The sequence below is a fragment of the Parus major genome, chromosome 24 (genome assembly GCF_001522545.3).
Source record: "Parus major isolate Abel chromosome 24, Parus_major1.1, whole genome shotgun sequence".
Classification (NCBI taxonomy): Eukaryota; Metazoa; Chordata; class Aves; order Passeriformes; family Paridae; genus Parus; species Parus major.
In genome coordinates this window covers 783,370-797,647 of record NC_031792.1, presented here as the reverse complement: position 1 = coordinate 797,647, position 14,278 = coordinate 783,370, and the positions used below count along the sequence as shown (strand labels likewise).

The following is a 14,278-nucleotide window of genomic DNA, read 5'->3' as shown; positions in this document are numbered from 1 at the left end:
CTGGGAGGCGCAGGGAGCTGTGCCTGTGCCTCCAGCGCCCTGCAGCACCTGGGCTGGCAATAGCCTTGGGGGGCCGAGCCAGCGCCGCGGGCTGGGGCTGCAGGGAGCCGGTGCCACCCAGAAACAGGAGCATCATTCCTCCCCCTGGCACTGCCAGCCCTGCGCCCCCTCTGTCCCTGTCCCCTCTCTCCCTGTGCTCAGCCCTGTGCGCTTGATTCGGGTGCATCCCTGGGCTGGTGACAAAGGGACAGGGAAGCACCAGGGATGGTGCTTGGCTCCGGCTGAGGGCAGTTTTGGGGTGGCCGTGCCAGTGCCGCTGCCTGCTCTGGGCTGAGCCTTCGCTTTTCCCCGGTTCTCAGCCAGAGCTGCCGTGGGCGGGCAGGGGCGCAGCTCCCGGGACCTCTGAGTTGGGGACACAGCGGGAAAAGGGGGTGACGTGAGCGGCCCGGTGAAGGACGGGGCACAGACCCGCGGCCGAGGCGAGGGGTCCGGGTACGGCAGGCCAAATCCCTGCGGGAATAAACCTTGTCCCTGGGCCGGCGGCCAGTCCCTGGGGGCTGCGAGGGGCCCCGGCAAGGCCGCAGGGCCAGCGGGAATCTGGGTCACCGGGAGCGTAAACAGCTCCTTGGCCGGCGAGGCGCGTCCCGCGGGGAGCTCCCGTTTGCTCGCCGCCCCTGCCAAGCCCGCTCCGCTCGGCGATGCTGCGCGATCCTTGAACCCTGCGCGCCGGGAGCGCTCTCCGCGCTGGCTTATCTCCGCGGAACTGCCCCTCCGGCATAAATAGCGGCCGCGGAGCCCCGGCCGCTCAGACGGGACGAGCAGCAGCGGCAGAGAGAGCTGGTAAGAGCCCGGGCTCCTCCGCAGGACCCGCCGGGACGGAGCGGTGCCCCTCGCCCGCCGCCCCGGCGGGGACCCCTCGAGCCGGGCCGGGGGCTCATCCCCCGCCGGGGTCGGATTTGCCGGGGCTCCCCGCGCCCATCTCTCTTGCTCTGCCCGCAGGTCCATCGCGAAGATGAGAGCCGTGGTGTTGACCCTCGCCCTGCTGTGCCTGACGGGTAGGTCCGGACGGGCTGCGGGTCCCCGCGGGATGGGGCAGCGCGGGCGGGATGGGGCGGCTGAGCCCGACGCGAGCGCTGCTGGAAGCCGCCGCTTTCCGAAGCTCTTTGCGAGTCGGGCTGCAGCCAAGGGGCTCCTCGGTTCCTCCCGAGCCGGGCAGGTCCCCGGCAGGGCTGGAGCCGTCCCCGGGCGGCGCGTCCTGAGCACACGCGGCTCTCTCCGCAGGCACCCAGGCCCGCTCCTTCTGGCAGCACGATGAGCCCCAGGCACCCCTGGATCGCCTCAAGGACATGCTCGATGTGTACCTGGAGACAGTGAAGGCCAGCGGCAAGGAAGCCATTGCCCAGTTCGAGGCCTCCACCGTGGGCAAACAGCTGGAGTAAGTGGGAGGCGTGTGGCGGGGGGGCTGGCGGGGGGCCCCGGGCGCCGTGTGTGACCTCCCTCCCCTCCCGCAGCCTGAAGCTGGGCGAGAACCTCGACACCCTGGGCGCAGCCGCCGCCAAGCTGAGAGAGGATGTGGCCCCCTACTACAAAGAGGTGCGGGAGATGTGGCTGAAAGACACCGAGTCCCTGCGCAAGGAGCTGACCAAGGACCTGGAGGAGGTGAAGGAGAAAATCAAGCCCTTCCTGGACCAGTTCTCTGCCAAGTGGACGGAAGATCTGGAGCAGTACCGCCAGCGCCTGGCACCTCTCGCCCAGGAGCTGAAGGAGCTGAGCAAGCAGAAGGTGGAGCTGCTGCAGCAGAAGCTGACCCCGGTGGCCGAGGAGGCGCGGGACCGTCTGCGCGGGCACGTCGAGGAGCTGCGCAAGAACGTGGCCCCCTTCAGCGATGAGCTGCGGCAGAAGCTGAGCCAGAAGCTGGAGGAGATCCGGGAGAAGGGCATCCCCCAGGCCGCTGAATACCAGGCCAAGGTGGTGGAGCATCTCAGCAACCTGCGGGAGAAGATGACGCCCCTGGTGCAGGACTTCAAGGAGCGCCTCACCCCCTACACCGAGACCCTCAAGGCCCGTTTCCTCACCTTGCTGGAGGATCTCCAGAAGACCGTGGCTTGAGCTGCCGGCCGGCGCGGCCAGGGACTGACCCCAGCCCCGCTCCGCAGCCGCCCCGGGTGCTCCCTGCCCTGCCCCGGGCACTTCTCCTCAGGGGGCTCTGGGGACAGGCTGCAGGAGCCCCGGGCCAGCCCAGCCCTAGGGTGTCCTCCCCGGAGACCCCCTCCTCCCCTAGAATTCCCTCCCCGACCCGGCGTCACTCTCAGCTTTGCCTCCCTTTTGACAAATAAACTTGACTTAAGTTATTGGAGCTCGCTCAGTCTTTGCAGTGGATGCTGGAGGGGACAAGGGTGCTCTGAGCTGGGGCCACTGGGGGACCCAGAGGGAGTGGGGGGACACAGAGCTGGTGAGGGGCGCCCTGAGCTCGCCCAGTACCGAGTCCAGCTCTGCCCAGGGTGCAGCCGCGCCCAGCCCCACACAGGGCGCTGGAGTACGGTGGCGCTGAATTTACAGGAGCTTTTGGAAGCAGCACCCGGCTCCTGCCACCCTGGGCACCCCGACACGGCCGTGTGTACCTCAGCGCTGGTGTCTGTCCCAGCCCTCCCTCTCCCTGCGGCTCGCACTCCTCCTCTCCAGCCCCCCAGTGATGCCAGCACAGCGTTTGCGTCAGCCCCGCTTTATTGAGAGCACCGCGACAGCGGGTGGGCCCGGGTGGTCCCCAGCCCCGACAGTCCCCGGGCAGCCCCTGGCGAGGCTACGCGGCCGGAGTCTTCTTCCAGAGCTCCGCCAGCTGCTCCTTGAGCCACACCAGCCGCTGCTTCGCCAGCTCCGCGTTGTCCGACAGCCACTGCCTGCACGGGGAAGGGAGGGCAGGGCAGGGGGTCAGCGCGGGGCCCCGGCCGGGCTCCCCGCCGCACCGGGGAACGGGGACAGGGACGGGAACAGGGACAGGGCTGGTGGGGTTCGGGGCCACCTGGCTTGCTGCGCCGCCTCCGACTCCCGCACCCTGCTGAAGGCGTCCTTGGCCATGGCCGTGGCTTTCTGGGCCAGCTCCTGCACCTTCTGCACCAGCGCTTTCGGCTGCTCGGGCGCGTCGGCCCCTGCAAGCAGGAGCCCTGTGTGAGCCCCCCAACACCCTGAGCCCCGACCCCTCCTCCTGCGCAGCCCTTACTTGCTCCCAGCGCCAGGACGGCCGTGCAGGCGAGCAGGAACAGCAGCGGCGCCTTCATGGCTGGGGAGAGAGCAGAGCGCAGGATGTGGGGCAGCAGGGGGGGCTCGGGGGTCCCGACCCCGTGTCCTTCCTAGCACGACCCTCACCAGGGATGTCCCCACTCACCTGTGCAGGGCTCTGTGACGCGGGGGCAGCCCCGGGCTCTCTCTTTATACCCTCCCCACGGCCGCCCTGGGGGATTTGTGCAAAGGTCAGGGCAGGGCGCGGGGGGGCTGCAGGGGCGCCGCGTCCAGCCAGGAGTTGGGAAATCCCTCGGGGCCGGAGCCTGCTGGGGTGTCCGTGTGCGCTCACAGCCGGGCAGAGCTGTGCGTGTGCAACACTCGTGTGCGCAGCCAGCCCGGTGCCCGCGGCAGGGGACAGCCCTGGGCACACGCGGCACAAGGGTGACATCCAGCGGCCCTGTCCCCGGGCACGACCGCCTCGGGCACCGCGAGGCTCTTCGGACTTGCCACTGCCACTGCCTGGCTGGTCCCTGCCCCTGCCCTTTGCCCGCTGTGACACATCGCCCCCGGGGCGGGGGTGGGCTGGGCCGGGGGCTGCCCAGGTGTGCGCCGAGAGCGCGATGCCCACGGGCAGGGACACGCCCGGGTCCCTGCTCCGTTCCCAGGCACCGGGGGGCTGCAGTGCCCTGCAGCGTCCGGGCCTCTTCTGGGCCGGGGCTTCCTGCAGGAGCCTGGGTTGGGAAGGAACGATGCCATCCTGCCTGTGCACAGCCTCGTGTGTCCCCCAGCTCCATCAGAGCGTCCCCCTGAGCCCGTGTCCTGCCCCGCTGCCCAGCCCAGGCACAGCACAGCCGGTGGCAGAGCTGGGAGGTCCCTGCAGCATCCCCAGCCCCCGTGTCCTGTCCCACTGCCACCCATCCCACAACCACACATCCCAGGTACTGCACTGCCAGCGCTGTGGGGCCATTGCTGCACCCACAGAGCCACGAGGTGTCCCCTCAGCCCAGGGTGGCTGTCCCCGGGAGGGGCTCGGTGTGTCCTGCGCGTCCCCATCCTAGCCTGTCCCTGTCACCCCGCTGGGGCTGGCGGGGCCGCGGGTGGTGTCCGGGCTCTGGGTGATGTCAGGCCCGTGCGCACGTCAGGCACTTCCACGTTGTGACCGTGCTAAAGTCCAAGCCCTTGCTGTGTCACAGCCCGCGTGGAAGCCGCAGGAGCGCTCGGGCTGCATAAATAGCGCTGGGAGCACCGGCTCCGCAGGTACCACAGCCGTGGCAGCACAGGTGAGCAGCTGCAGCGGCTGGAGGGAGCCAGCGTCTCCATCGCCTCTGGCAGGGGGCTGGGGGGCTGCTGCTGGTCCCTGGGGCTTCCTTCACCTCCCCTCTGTGCTTCCACAGGAGTCCCCAGCGCTCAGGATGGCGCCGAAGGCGGCCGCCCTTGTCCTGGTTCTCCTGGCGATCTCAGGTGAGGCGGCGTGAGGGTCCCCGGCGCCAGCAGGGTGCTCCCGGCCCGGGGCAGGGATGGGGAATGTCGCCGCTGTCCCTGGGGAACGGGGCTGTGCGAGCGCTGATCCCAGCACCCCTTGCAGGCTCACGGGCTGATGTGAACCCCGACGAGGTGGCCAGCGTGATCTGGAAGTACTTCACAGAGCTGGGCAGCAATGCCAAGGACACGGTGGACCAGCTGCAGCAGGCTGAGATCAGCAAGCAGCTCAAGTGAGCCGAGCCACAGTGCGGGGGGCTGGGGGGCTCCGGGGGTGCCAGGCAGGGCCGGGGGTGTGGGCACACGGGCCCTGACGTGTCCCCTGTCCGCAGCACCCTGCTGAAGAGCAACCTGCACAGCGTCAGCGCCTACGCCGAGGACCTGCAGGAGCGGCTGGTGCCCTTTGCCACCGAGCTGCAGGCGCGGCTGGTGCAGGACTCCCAGCGGCTGAAGGAGCAGATCCAGCGGGAGCTGCAGCAGCTGCAGGCCAAGCTGGCTCCCTACGCCGACGAGGTGCACCAGCAGATCGGCACCAACATCCGCCAGCTGCAGGCCAAGATGAGCCCGTACGCCGAGGAGCTGCGCTCCCGGGTGGACAGCGGCGCCGGGGAGCTGCAGCGGGCGCTGGAGCCCTACGCGGCCGAGCTGCGGGAGCGGCTGAAGGACAACGCCCAGAGCATCCAGGCCTCCCTGAGCCCCTACGCTGACCGGCTGCAGCAGCAGATCGACGGCGGCGTGGAGAGCCTGAAGGAGCGGCTGTCGCCCATGGCAGATGAGCTGAAGGCGCAGGTGGAGCAGAGCGTGGCCGAGCTGCGGCGTGGGCTCAGCCCCTACGCCCAGGAGGTGCAGGATGGCCTCAACCGGCAGCTGGAGAGCCTGACCGTGCAGATGGAGCGGGCGGCCGAGGAGCTGCGCACCCGCCTGGCCACCAGCTCCGAGGAGCTGCGCGCCCAGCTGAGCCCGCTGGCACGGGAGCTGCGGGAGGCGGCGAGCGGAGATGCCGAGAGCCTGCGGCAGCGCCTGGCTCCCCTGGCCCAGCAGCTGGAGCAGCGTGTGGGGCACACGCTGGAGACCTTCCGGCAGCAGGCGGCTCCCTTCGGAGAGACCTTCGGGAAGCAGCTGGTGCAGCGGCTGGAGGAGATGCGCGGCAAGCTGGACTCGGGCGCTGCCGGCGTGGAGGATCACCTGGAGCTGCTGGAGAAGGAGGTGCGGGAGAAGGTGGCTGCTTTCCTCAGCACCGTCCCACCCCCAGAGAATTAAGCCACTCCAGGCAGCCCTCCACACACCTTCCAAGCGCTCCTGGCCGCTTCCAGTGGCAGAAATAAATCTTGTGATGCACGTGCTGGTCCGTGTCCTTCCTTCCCACAGCATCCCGCTGTTCTACCCCGGGATGGGATAGCTGGGGCACCCTCACTTGCTCTGAGAGGGGAGCATCGCCCCGAATTTGGGTTCTGGGGCACCAGGGAGAGGGAGCAGAGGTGAGGTCGGGTGGGTGGGAGGTGTCTGTGGTGGGTGCAGACGGTGGCAGCCAGGTGAGCCCAAGGGCCAGCCCGGGGCCGGGGCCTCGCCGTCACCTCACACAGCCGGGGGCACCCAGGTGGCTGCAGAGGGGCAGAGCCCCGGGATGCGGCCAAACATCCGCGCTGCGGTGGGGATGCCACGAGGGACGGGGATCTGCGGGGGGTGGCAGACACCTCGTCCCCACAGCGCAGCAAGGGAGCTCCGCGGATCAGGGACAGGGAAAGGCGACTGAGGCGCTCTGCTGGCAGGATCCCGGGCCGAGCTGAGGCACGGCCAGCGCTGCCTGGAGCGACCTCACGTGTCGGCCCAGGCGAGGGAGCAGAGCGGACTTTGGTGCCGCAGGAGCGCTGGCGACTGCTCGGCGTTTCACCCCGGGAGAGCCGGACTTCGCCCCCACCGCAGGGCGCCCGCGTTCAGTCCCGGTAAAAACCGGCGTGCAAAGGAAAGGAAGGACACAAGCACGGCGGGCTGGGTGGCCGGCGGGAGCGCAGCCGCGGAAAGGGAAGGTGCGCTCCCGACCCGCTCATCCCAGCCCTTCCCGCACAGCCGGAGCTCGCCCTCCCGCACCCATCCCGCGGCTCCAGCTCCGGGGGTTCCGAGCTCCCTTTTCCCCCCGACTGAAGCTGCAGCCGGTGTCCCCATCCCCATCCCCATCCCCATCCCCATCCCGGCAGCTCCATCCAGCATTCCCTCCGGGGTGCGGAGATGGGCGGCGGGGCAGGGCCAGCCCCGTCCCCCGAGCCCGGGGGGCAGCGGGCAGTCAGGTGGCCGGCCCCCAGGTCACCTCCCCGGAACGTGCTCGGACCTCCACGTTGTGTTTACACGGAGTGAGGTCCAAAAAGCCTTTCCGTACCAAAGCCGCCTTATCGCCCGCTCCTCGGCCGCCCCCCGAGCCTATATAAGGGCGGCCACCGGGCGCCTCCGGGCGGGAGGGACGCGGGAGGCGACCCGAGACAGGTGAGGGGCGGGGGGCTTCAAGTGTATGCGGCCGGAGGAGCTGGGTATGGCTCCAGGTGCACAACAGCGGGGTTGCGGGGGGCCCGAGGTGTTTCGGGGAGCCCCAGGAGTTTTCAGGAGAGCTCCGGCCGTGAAAGCGGACCCCAGGAGCGGGGCCTTGCAAGGCAGCAGCGAGGGGGCGTGCAGAAGAGGCGCCAGCACCCCGTGAGCCCTCGGACAGCTCCTCTCCGTTCTCTCCTGCAGCCGGACCATGCTGCTGAAGGCTGCGCTGCTCCTCTCGCTGCTGGCCGGCTGCCCGGGTGGGTGCGGGCACGGGGGCAGCAGGGCAGGGTGGGCGGCAGCACAAGCCCCACTCCCGCCCGCAGTGTCCCCGGCCAAGCCGGCGCAGAGCGGCCTCTGGGAGTACCTGAGCCAGCTGACGGGTGACAAGGACAGCCTGGAGCACGGCCAGAGCAAGCTGGGCAGGGACCTGACGTGAGTGCAGCGCCCCGCGCTCCCCAGCACGGCCGGGACCCTGCTCCTCCCTCCCCGGGGACACAAGGGAAGGGTCCTGGACAGCTTTTATTGGGATGTGCGGGGCACAGAGGGGTTGTGGTCACTCGGGGGTGTTGGTGACTTGTGTCGTGCAGGAACCTGAAGGAGAGCATTCAGGATGGGGTCAGCTACATGGGGGATTTCCTGGAGAAGCTGTCGCCCCTCAACAGGGGCCTGCAGCCGCCGCTCTACGAGGACTCGGCCAGCCTGCGCAAGGCCATCCGCAGGGAGCTGGACAGCCTCAGGGTGAAGCTGTCCCCGTACGTGGACGAGGTGCACCAGCAGGTCGGGAAGCACCTGGACGAGCTCCGGCAGCAGCTGCGGCCCTTCACGGAGGAGCTGCTGGAGCAGGCGTCCCTGCGGGCCCGGGAGCTCCGGCGGCACCTGATGCCCAGCCGGGAGGTGACGGCGCAGCTCCTGGACGGCGCCGAAGAGCTCCAGCGCTTCATGGCTCCCTACGCCGACAAGATCGCGTTCCACACGGACCAGGTGAAGGACATCTTCCAGCCCTACACGGAGCGCCTGCTGACCGAGATCCGCCGCAACGTGGAGGAGCTGCACCGCAGAGTGGCTCCGCACGCCCGCGCCAGCCCCGAGCAGCTCAACCAGCACATCCAGGAGCTGTCGGCCAAGCTGACCCGCAACGCGCGGGACCTGCACCAGCAGATCCAGAGGAGCCTGGAGCAGCTGAAGGCGAAGCTGAGCCCGTACCCCGGCAGGCTCGGGGCGCGGCCCCGCTCCCGGGAGGCGCTGGCGCGGGAGGTGCAGCGGCGCGTGGAGGAGTTCCGGCAGGACACGTACGCCCAGATCCGCGCCTTCACCCGGGCGCTGGACCTCGAGACGGAGGAGATGCGGCTGAAGCTCAGCGCCCGCCCGGAGCCGCCCGAGGAGCCGCTGGACGCGTCGCCGCCGCCCCTGGAGGACCTGCGCGCCCGGCTGGACGCGCTGTGGCGGGACCTGGCACTGAGCCTGAGCGAGCGCGGCGGGGAGGGCGGGGAGGCGCGGGCGGGCCCGGCCGGGGCGGCGGGGCCGGGGCGGCTCGGGGGCTGAACGCAAATAAAGACGCCGCCATCGCGGCCCGCGCGCGTCACGTGATCCGCGCGCCATCGCCGTGCGTCACCGCCGCGCGCCGTGACGTCACACGGAGCAGCATGTCGGCGCTGGGGGCCATGGAGGCGGCGGCCGGGCCCGGAGCGCCCGGGGGGTCCCTGTTCCGGCCCCTCAGCGCCGAGGATGGCGAGCAGCAGCCGGCAGAGATAGAGTCCCTGTGCATGAATTGCTTCCGCAACGTGAGGGGCCCCGGGGGGCCGGGCAGCAGCGGCCTGCGGGGATCGGGGGGCGCTGGGCCCGGCGGGGAGTGCGGGACAGGGGAATGAGGGGTCAGGGTGGGACAGGGGAGTGAGGGGTCAGGGTGGGACAGGGGAGTGAGGGGTCAGGGTGGGACAGGGGAGTGAGGGGTCAGGTTGGGATAGGGGAGTGCGGGACAGGGGAATGAGGGGTCAGGGTGGGCACAGGGGAGTGCGGGGTCAGGGTGGGACAGGGGAATGAGGGGTCAGGGTGGGCACAGGGGAGCGCGGGGTCAGGGTGGGGCTGCAGGGGCCTGTGGGCTCAGGGGACGTGCCCCGGTGTGGGTCGGGCTCAGGACACAGCGGTCTCCAGTGGCTCCAGGAGCGGGCAGGGGTCGGTGGGGGGTTCCAGAGGTCTGGAGGTGATGGAGGAAGCTGCCGGGGGCCGCAGCTGGTCTCAGAGCAGGGGGCACTGGTGCGGTCGGGAGGGCGTTTCCAGGAGCTGCTGGGGGGTGAGAGCAGGCTGCGGGCAGGACGTGCCCGGGTTGGGACGTGATGGGAGCATCCAGCACTCGGGTTCCCACGAGGCCCCTCGCTGCCGCAGGGCGTGACGCGGCTCCTGCTCACCAGGATCCCCTTCTTCAAAGAGATCATCGTCAGCTCCTTCTCCTGCGACAGCTGCTCCTGGTCCAACACGGAGATCCAGTCAGCAGGCAGGATCCAGGAGCAGGGCGTGCGCTACTCCCTGGCTGTCACCTCCCGCCAGGTGCGCAGGGCCTCCCCGCTCTGCTCCAGGCCCAAAACTTGCACATCCCGAAAGGAAAGAGGGCTGGGGCCAGCACCTCTCTGAGATCCCAGTGTGTGGGAGCCCCTGGGTCTCTTGGGGATCCTCAGGCTGCTCCCTGGCTGTGTGTGCAGGACATGAACAGGGAGGTGGTGAAGACCGACTGTGCCTCAGCTCGAATTCCAGAGCTGGACTTTGAGATCCCTGCCTTCAGCCAGAAGGGAGGTGTGTAAACAGGAGCAGTTCTGGGGGTGCTCCCTGAATATGTTAATGGTGTCATCACCTCTGTCTCCTTCCCTTCCCAAGTGCTCACCACCATCGAGGGGATCATTGACAGAGCCGTGGCTGGCCTGGAGCAGGACCAGCCCACCCGCAGGGTAAGGGGCTGGGTAGGGATGGAAATGTCCATCTTCTGCCTGGTGGTGGGAGAGCGCTGGGGCTCTGGTTTGTGCTGTGGTCACCTTTGTCAGCAGCTCTGGGCTGCCCCTGCTGCAGCTGAATCCCATCTTGGGGGTCTTTTCCATTTTAAAGGATTCCGTGATTCTGTGTCCTCTTCCAGGCGACAGACCAAGAGGTGGCGAGGAAAATAGACGAGTTCATTGGTAAACTGAGGCAGCTGAAGGAAGTCAGTTCTCCCTTCACCTTTGTGAGTGCTCACAGGAGGGCAGCCGTGGCTGGATGAGGGCTGCAGGACGGCTCCCTCAGTCCCCCTTGTCCTGCAGATCCTTGATGATCCCTCTGGGAACAGCTTTGTGGAGAACCCCCAGGCGCCGCAGAGGGACGAGGCCCTCGTGGTCACTCACTACAGGAGGAGCCCCCAGCAGTGTGCCATGCTGGGACTGGAGGTGACAGGGTCAGCCCCAGGTTCCCAAGGGCACCCCCGACCAGGGAGCAGCAGTTAACCCTTCCCTTGCAGGGACAGGAGGTGGATGCGAAGCCGCCGGACGCTGCTGAGGACCTGAGGGATGAGGTGGGTGGTGCTGCAGAGCTGAGGGACGCTCAGGACAGCTGCCCTGGGCCGGCTGGGACATTCTGGCTGCCCTTTCCCTCCCCCAGGTGCTGCAGTTCAACACCAACTGCCCCGAGTGCAACGCCCCGGCCAGCACCAACATGAAGTTAGTGCGTATCCTTCGAGGGTGGGCTGGGGGTGAGGGGCACTGCATGGCCCTGGGCTCTCCCTGCTGCACCACAGGCTGAATCTCTCAGCCAGGGCCTGGTGGGATGCAGAGCTGTCTCAGGCTGCTGACAGCTCCCAGGGGGGCCCTGCCTTCCCTCGGTTGCTGCTTTGATGTTTCCCTTGACTCCCTGCTCCAGAAATCCCACACTTTAAAGAGGTGATCATCATGGCCACCAACTGTGACTCCTGTGGGCACAGGACCAATGAGGTGAGCTGGAAGGAGGCAGGGGCAGGTGTTCTGTGCCTTTGTCCCTGGGCTCCGCTTCCCAGTGGGGCTGGTGGGAGGCAAACTGGATTTGGGGCGTTGTCAGGAGGGGCTTTAAGCTGGGTGCTGAGGCCACTGTCCCAGGTTTGGAGTGGTCTCTGGGCTGCTGGGACAAGCCCTGTGGAGCTCACTGCCAGCTGTTCCCAGGTGAAGTCTGGAGGAGCCATCGAACCGCAGGGCACCAGGATCACCCTCCGGATTACGGACCCTTCCGACATGACCAGGGATATCCTGAAGGTGCAGTGCCCTGGGATGCCTGCCCTGGCCTCCTGTGGGGTGTGGGGAGTCTGGGGGCCCCAGCCCTCCCTCCATGGGGCTCATGAGTGCTGACCTTTGCAGTCAGAGACGTGCAGCGTGGAGATCCCTGAGCTGGAGTTCGAGCTGGGCATGGGGGCGCTGGGGGGGAAGTTCACCACGCTGGAGGGGCTGCTGAAGGACATCCGTGACCTGGTGAGTGGTCCAGGGACAGCCCCTCCCTGTCCCTGCTGGGGCTGTCTGGGGGGCTGGCTGCCTCACTGCTGCCTCCCCCGCCTTGCAGGTGGAGAAGAACCCCTTCACTCTGGGAGACAGCTCCACGCCCAGCAGGACGGGGAAGCTGCAGGAGTTCATTGGGAAGCTGCAGGAAGTGAGTTTCCTCTGGGTTTTCCGTGCTCTGCTCTGGTGCCAGAAGTGCTGAAGGATTAGGAAGAGCTTTAATGGCTGGATGTGCTCTGTTCCTGCAGATCATCGAGGGGAAGGCCCAGGCTCACTTCATCATGGATGACCCTGCAGGCAACAGTTACCTTCAGGTGCAGCCTCTGCCCGCGGCGTGGGCTCCCTGAGCAGTCTGGGGGGTTTCATTTCCCTGGCCCGTGTTGGAGCTCTGGGCACGGCAGGTTGCCGAAGCCCCTGCTCATGGGTGGCTGCAGGGCTCGCAGCCTGCACCAGTGTCCTGTGGGCAGAGGGGAGTGCAGGAGCTTTCCCCCTGTCCCCACAGAACGTGTATGCCCCAGAAGAGGACCCAGAGCTGAGCGTGCAGCGCTACGAGCGCACCTTTGAGCAGAACGAAGAGCTGGGCCTGAACGACATGAAAACAGAGGGCTACGAGCCAGAGGCAACCTCGGGCCGATAGCGGGGACCAGCCCAGCCCTCCCACCCCTGCCCCAGCTGCTCCAGGGACCAGCACTTGTGTGGGGCCAGGACTCTCCTGCCCTTCCCGGGGCCGGGGGAGCTGTTCTTGCCCGAAGGCAGCGGGGCTGGGCCTCAGGCGTCCCCGGGGGAGATGTTGTGTGCAGTGCTGATGTGTTGGGGCAGGGGGTGGCAGTGGTGCTGACTCCCCAATAAAGCTGATCAATAAAGTGATTGATTGGTGTCCTGCTGTTGCTTCATTCATAAGCGCCGTGTGGCCCCGCCCTCAGCACCATTTATGGTTATTCTGTGCATGGCCACGCCCATTTCCCGATACAACCGGCCCTGTTTATGGTAATGACCACGCCCATATCCCGATCGGACTCCATTTATGGCAGTGACCACGCCCACTAATCAGATATCCATGCCCAGGCCCCGCCCCTTCCGGCCGGCGCCGGAGTTTTGCGTCAGAGCGCGATGGCGGCGCCGGGGGTGTCGAAGGCCGAGTACCTGCGGCGGTACCTGAGCGGCCCCGCCGAGCCCGCCCAGCCCCGCCGCCGCCGCAAGAAGAAGCCCCCGGGCGGCACCGGCAGAGCCGGGTGAGTGGCGGGGGAAGGCGGCAGCAGGAGCGGCCCTGTGCACCCCCGCGAGCCCACTCCCCTCTCCAGACCCTCCTTCCGAGCCCCCCCCGGGGCTCCCCCCCGCAGATCCCCCCGTTCCGGCGGGTCCTGACCGCAGCGCCTCTCCCCGCCCCAGCATGCGGATCGTGGATGACGATGTGAGCTGGAACAGCATCGCCGCCGCCCCGGAGAAGGAGGAGGAGGAGGACGAAGGGGACATGCCTGTGGTGAGTCCGGTCACACGCGGTCTCACCCTCAGTCTGTTCTTACGGCCACCTTGGGAAGAACTTGCTGAAGCGCCTCTCCCCGCCCCGTGTTTTGTGTGTTCTGCCTCTGGGATGGGTGATTTCCTGCTCGGAGCTCTGGAGGAACGAGGGAGCTCCCTGCGGATCAAAGCAGCTCGTTCTTCACATAGCAGGGGCCAGCCAGGGCTCTGCTGGAGCAAGGCCCAGGGACTGGGGCTGCTGGGCCTGCCTGGCTGTGTCAGGAGCAGGAATTCTGCCTTTTTGCGAGCCCCTGGTGCTCCTGTGCTGTTTGCAGGTGGCAGAGTTCATTGATGAGCGCCCCGATGAGGTGAAGCTCATGGAGGAATTCCGAACAAACTCCAAATGGAAGCTTCTAGGAGGTGAAAGCAGCCCCTTCCACCCTCTCCTTATTATAAGGATATGATAATATCCTTATTATCTCAAGGATAATGATCCTTGAGGTGCTGGAGGGCTGCTGAGCTGGGCAGAGCCCCAGTAATGGTGATTCCAATTGCTTTCCTCCAGATGAGGACTCGCAGAGTTCGGATGTGTCGGGACCTGCCAAGTCTGGCTCCAGGTATGGGGGCTCCAAGCAGGAATTCTGCTCTCGGTTCACCCTGGTCTTCACCGACTGGTTCTGTGCCTTCCAGCTGCTCTGCTGGGAAATGTGGGCATTGCTGGATACCTTTCTCTGCTGGATAACCCCTGCCTGAGGCGGGGGACTGGCAGCTCTGGGTGTTTGTGACACTGCCAGGGAGATTGGGGTGATGGTCCCTGTCAGTTTGAGTGATGGTCATGGTGGAGACGTTAATATTCCAGCTGTGCTGGGATCCAGGCTGCCTTGGGGGGCTTCTGGGATCTGCCCTGGGAAGGCTGGGGTGCAGAATCCAAACGAATCCTCGTTCACAAAGCTGTTCCCAGCCTTGGCCCTCTTCGCAGCTCTGTGGGTCCTGCTTTGCTTCCAGACAAACCAAGCTCATTGTCACCTTCTCTGTCACCTTCTCTGCCCTCGCAGGCGGCGGCGCCACGACTCCCCAGAGCCCTCGCCCCCAGCAGGGAAACACAACGGCTCCTTGGAGCTCTC

At 67.5% G+C, this 14,278-nt stretch overlaps 6 protein-coding genes across 7 annotated transcripts in view; 5 read left to right on the top strand and 1 right to left on the bottom strand.

Annotated features, from left to right (window-relative positions):
* Positions 1–464: 464 nt before the first annotated feature.
* On the top strand, positions 465–2,356 carry APOA1 (apolipoprotein A1). The gene is made up of 4 exons (XM_015649881.1): positions 465–840; positions 1,000–1,055; positions 1,282–1,435; positions 1,512–2,356. The coding sequence occupies exons 2-4, from the start codon at positions 1,013–1,015 to the stop codon at positions 2,107–2,109; spliced, it is 795 nt and encodes a 264-aa protein (XP_015505367.1). The 5' UTR covers positions 465–840; positions 1,000–1,012; the 3' UTR covers positions 2,110–2,356.
* A 350-nt stretch (positions 2,357–2,706) lies between these two features.
* Positions 2,707–3,498, bottom strand: APOC3 (apolipoprotein C3). Its single transcript, XM_015649880.3, has 4 exons — positions 3,383–3,498; positions 3,218–3,277; positions 3,020–3,146; positions 2,707–2,897 (listed from the first exon to the last, which is right to left on the bottom strand). The coding sequence occupies exons 2-4, from the start codon at positions 3,273–3,275 to the stop codon at positions 2,801–2,803; spliced, it is 282 nt and encodes a 93-aa protein (XP_015505366.1). The 5' UTR covers positions 3,276–3,277; positions 3,383–3,498; the 3' UTR covers positions 2,707–2,800.
* Positions 3,499–4,460: 962 nt separating this feature from the next.
* On the top strand, positions 4,461–6,036 carry APOA4 (apolipoprotein A4). The gene is made up of 4 exons (XM_015649877.3): positions 4,461–4,499; positions 4,614–4,680; positions 4,805–4,931; positions 5,031–6,036. The coding sequence occupies exons 2-4, from the start codon at positions 4,632–4,634 to the stop codon at positions 5,956–5,958; spliced, it is 1,104 nt and encodes a 367-aa protein (XP_015505363.2). The 5' UTR covers positions 4,461–4,499; positions 4,614–4,631; the 3' UTR covers positions 5,959–6,036.
* A 697-nt stretch (positions 6,037–6,733) lies between these two features.
* APOA5 (apolipoprotein A5) lies at positions 6,734–8,965 on the top strand. Its single transcript, XM_015649878.3, has 3 exons — positions 6,734–7,176; positions 7,420–7,650; positions 7,806–8,965. Exons 2-3 carry the CDS (start codon positions 7,427–7,429, stop codon positions 8,758–8,760), a joined length of 1,179 nt encoding a protein of 392 aa, XP_015505364.1. The 5' UTR covers positions 6,734–7,176; positions 7,420–7,426; the 3' UTR covers positions 8,761–8,965.
* On the top strand, positions 8,839–12,573 carry ZPR1 (ZPR1 zinc finger). Of its 2 annotated transcripts, none has more exons than XM_015649875.2 (14): positions 8,839–8,999; positions 9,601–9,762; positions 9,915–10,005; positions 10,087–10,157; positions 10,340–10,426; positions 10,503–10,625; positions 10,697–10,750; positions 10,837–10,903; positions 11,095–11,165; positions 11,370–11,459; positions 11,562–11,672; positions 11,761–11,847; positions 11,945–12,010; positions 12,199–12,573. In XM_015649875.2, the coding sequence occupies exons 1-14, from the start codon at positions 8,862–8,864 to the stop codon at positions 12,331–12,333; spliced, it is 1,353 nt and encodes a 450-aa protein (XP_015505361.1). In that variant the 5' UTR covers positions 8,839–8,861; the 3' UTR covers positions 12,334–12,573. The 2 variants fall into 2 exon arrangements, with proteins under 2 accessions (XP_015505361.1, XP_033375596.1); XM_033519705.1 differs by having other exon boundaries at positions 11,911–12,010; positions 12,199–12,311.
* Positions 12,574–12,787: 214 nt separating this feature from the next.
* The window catches only part of BUD13 (BUD13 homolog), a 5,683-nt gene continuing 4,192 nt past the window's right edge, over positions 12,788–14,278 (top strand). Inside the window, exons 1-5 of the mRNA XM_015649578.2 lie at positions 12,788–12,928; positions 13,086–13,176; positions 13,490–13,574; positions 13,720–13,771; positions 14,210–14,272. Coding sequence (XP_015505064.1) covers positions 12,807–12,928; positions 13,086–13,176; positions 13,490–13,574; positions 13,720–13,771; positions 14,210–14,272 — 413 coding nt within the window. The 5' untranslated portion in view covers positions 12,788–12,806. The remainder of the gene's footprint in view (positions 12,929–13,085; positions 13,177–13,489; positions 13,575–13,719; positions 13,772–14,209; positions 14,273–14,278) is intronic.

Bases quoted from the DNA above. Each gene is read 5' to 3' on its own strand.
- APOA1 (XM_015649881.1), top strand. From the start codon at position 1,013: ATGAGAGCCGTGGTGTTGACCCTCGCCCTGCTGTGCCTGACGG. The intron at 1,056-1,281 runs GTAGGTCCGGAC...CTCTCTCCGCAG, and splicing joins CGCCCTGCTGTGCCTGACGG to GCACCCAGGCCCGCTCCTTC. The intron at 1,436-1,511 runs GTAAGTGGGAGG...CCCCTCCCGCAG, and splicing joins ACCGTGGGCAAACAGCTGGA to CCTGAAGCTGGGCGAGAACC.
- APOC3 (XM_015649880.3), bottom strand. From the start codon at position 3,275: ATGAAGGCGCCGCTGCTGTTCCTGCTCGCCTGCACGGCCGTCCTGGCG. The intron at 3,147-3,217 runs GTAAGGGCTGCG...TCCTGCTTGCAG, and splicing joins CGTCCTGGCGCTGGGAGCAA to GGGCCGACGCGCCCGAGCAG. The intron at 2,898-3,019 runs GTGGCCCCGAAC...TTCCCCGTGCAG, and splicing joins GAGGCGGCGCAGCAAGCCAG to GCAGTGGCTGTCGGACAACG.
- APOA4 (XM_015649877.3), top strand. From the start codon at position 4,632: ATGGCGCCGAAGGCGGCCGCCCTTGTCCTGGTTCTCCTGGCGATCTCA. The intron at 4,681-4,804 runs GTGAGGCGGCGT...CACCCCTTGCAG, and splicing joins GGTTCTCCTGGCGATCTCAG to GCTCACGGGCTGATGTGAAC. The intron at 4,932-5,030 runs GTGAGCCGAGCC...CCCTGTCCGCAG, and splicing joins GAGATCAGCAAGCAGCTCAA to CACCCTGCTGAAGAGCAACC.
- APOA5 (XM_015649878.3), top strand. From the start codon at position 7,427: ATGCTGCTGAAGGCTGCGCTGCTCCTCTCGCTGCTGGCCGGCTGCCCG. The intron at 7,651-7,805 runs GTGAGTGCAGCG...TGTGTCGTGCAG, and splicing joins AAGCTGGGCAGGGACCTGAC to GAACCTGAAGGAGAGCATTC.
- ZPR1 (XM_015649875.2), top strand. From the start codon at position 8,862: ATGTCGGCGCTGGGGGCCATGGAGGCGGCGGCCGGGCCCGGAGCGCCC. The intron at 10,158-10,339 runs GTAAGGGGCTGG...GTCCTCTTCCAG, and splicing joins AGGACCAGCCCACCCGCAGG to GCGACAGACCAAGAGGTGGC. The intron at 10,904-11,094 runs GTATCCTTCGAG...TCCCTGCTCCAG, and splicing joins CACCAACATGAAGTTAGTGC to AAATCCCACACTTTAAAGAG.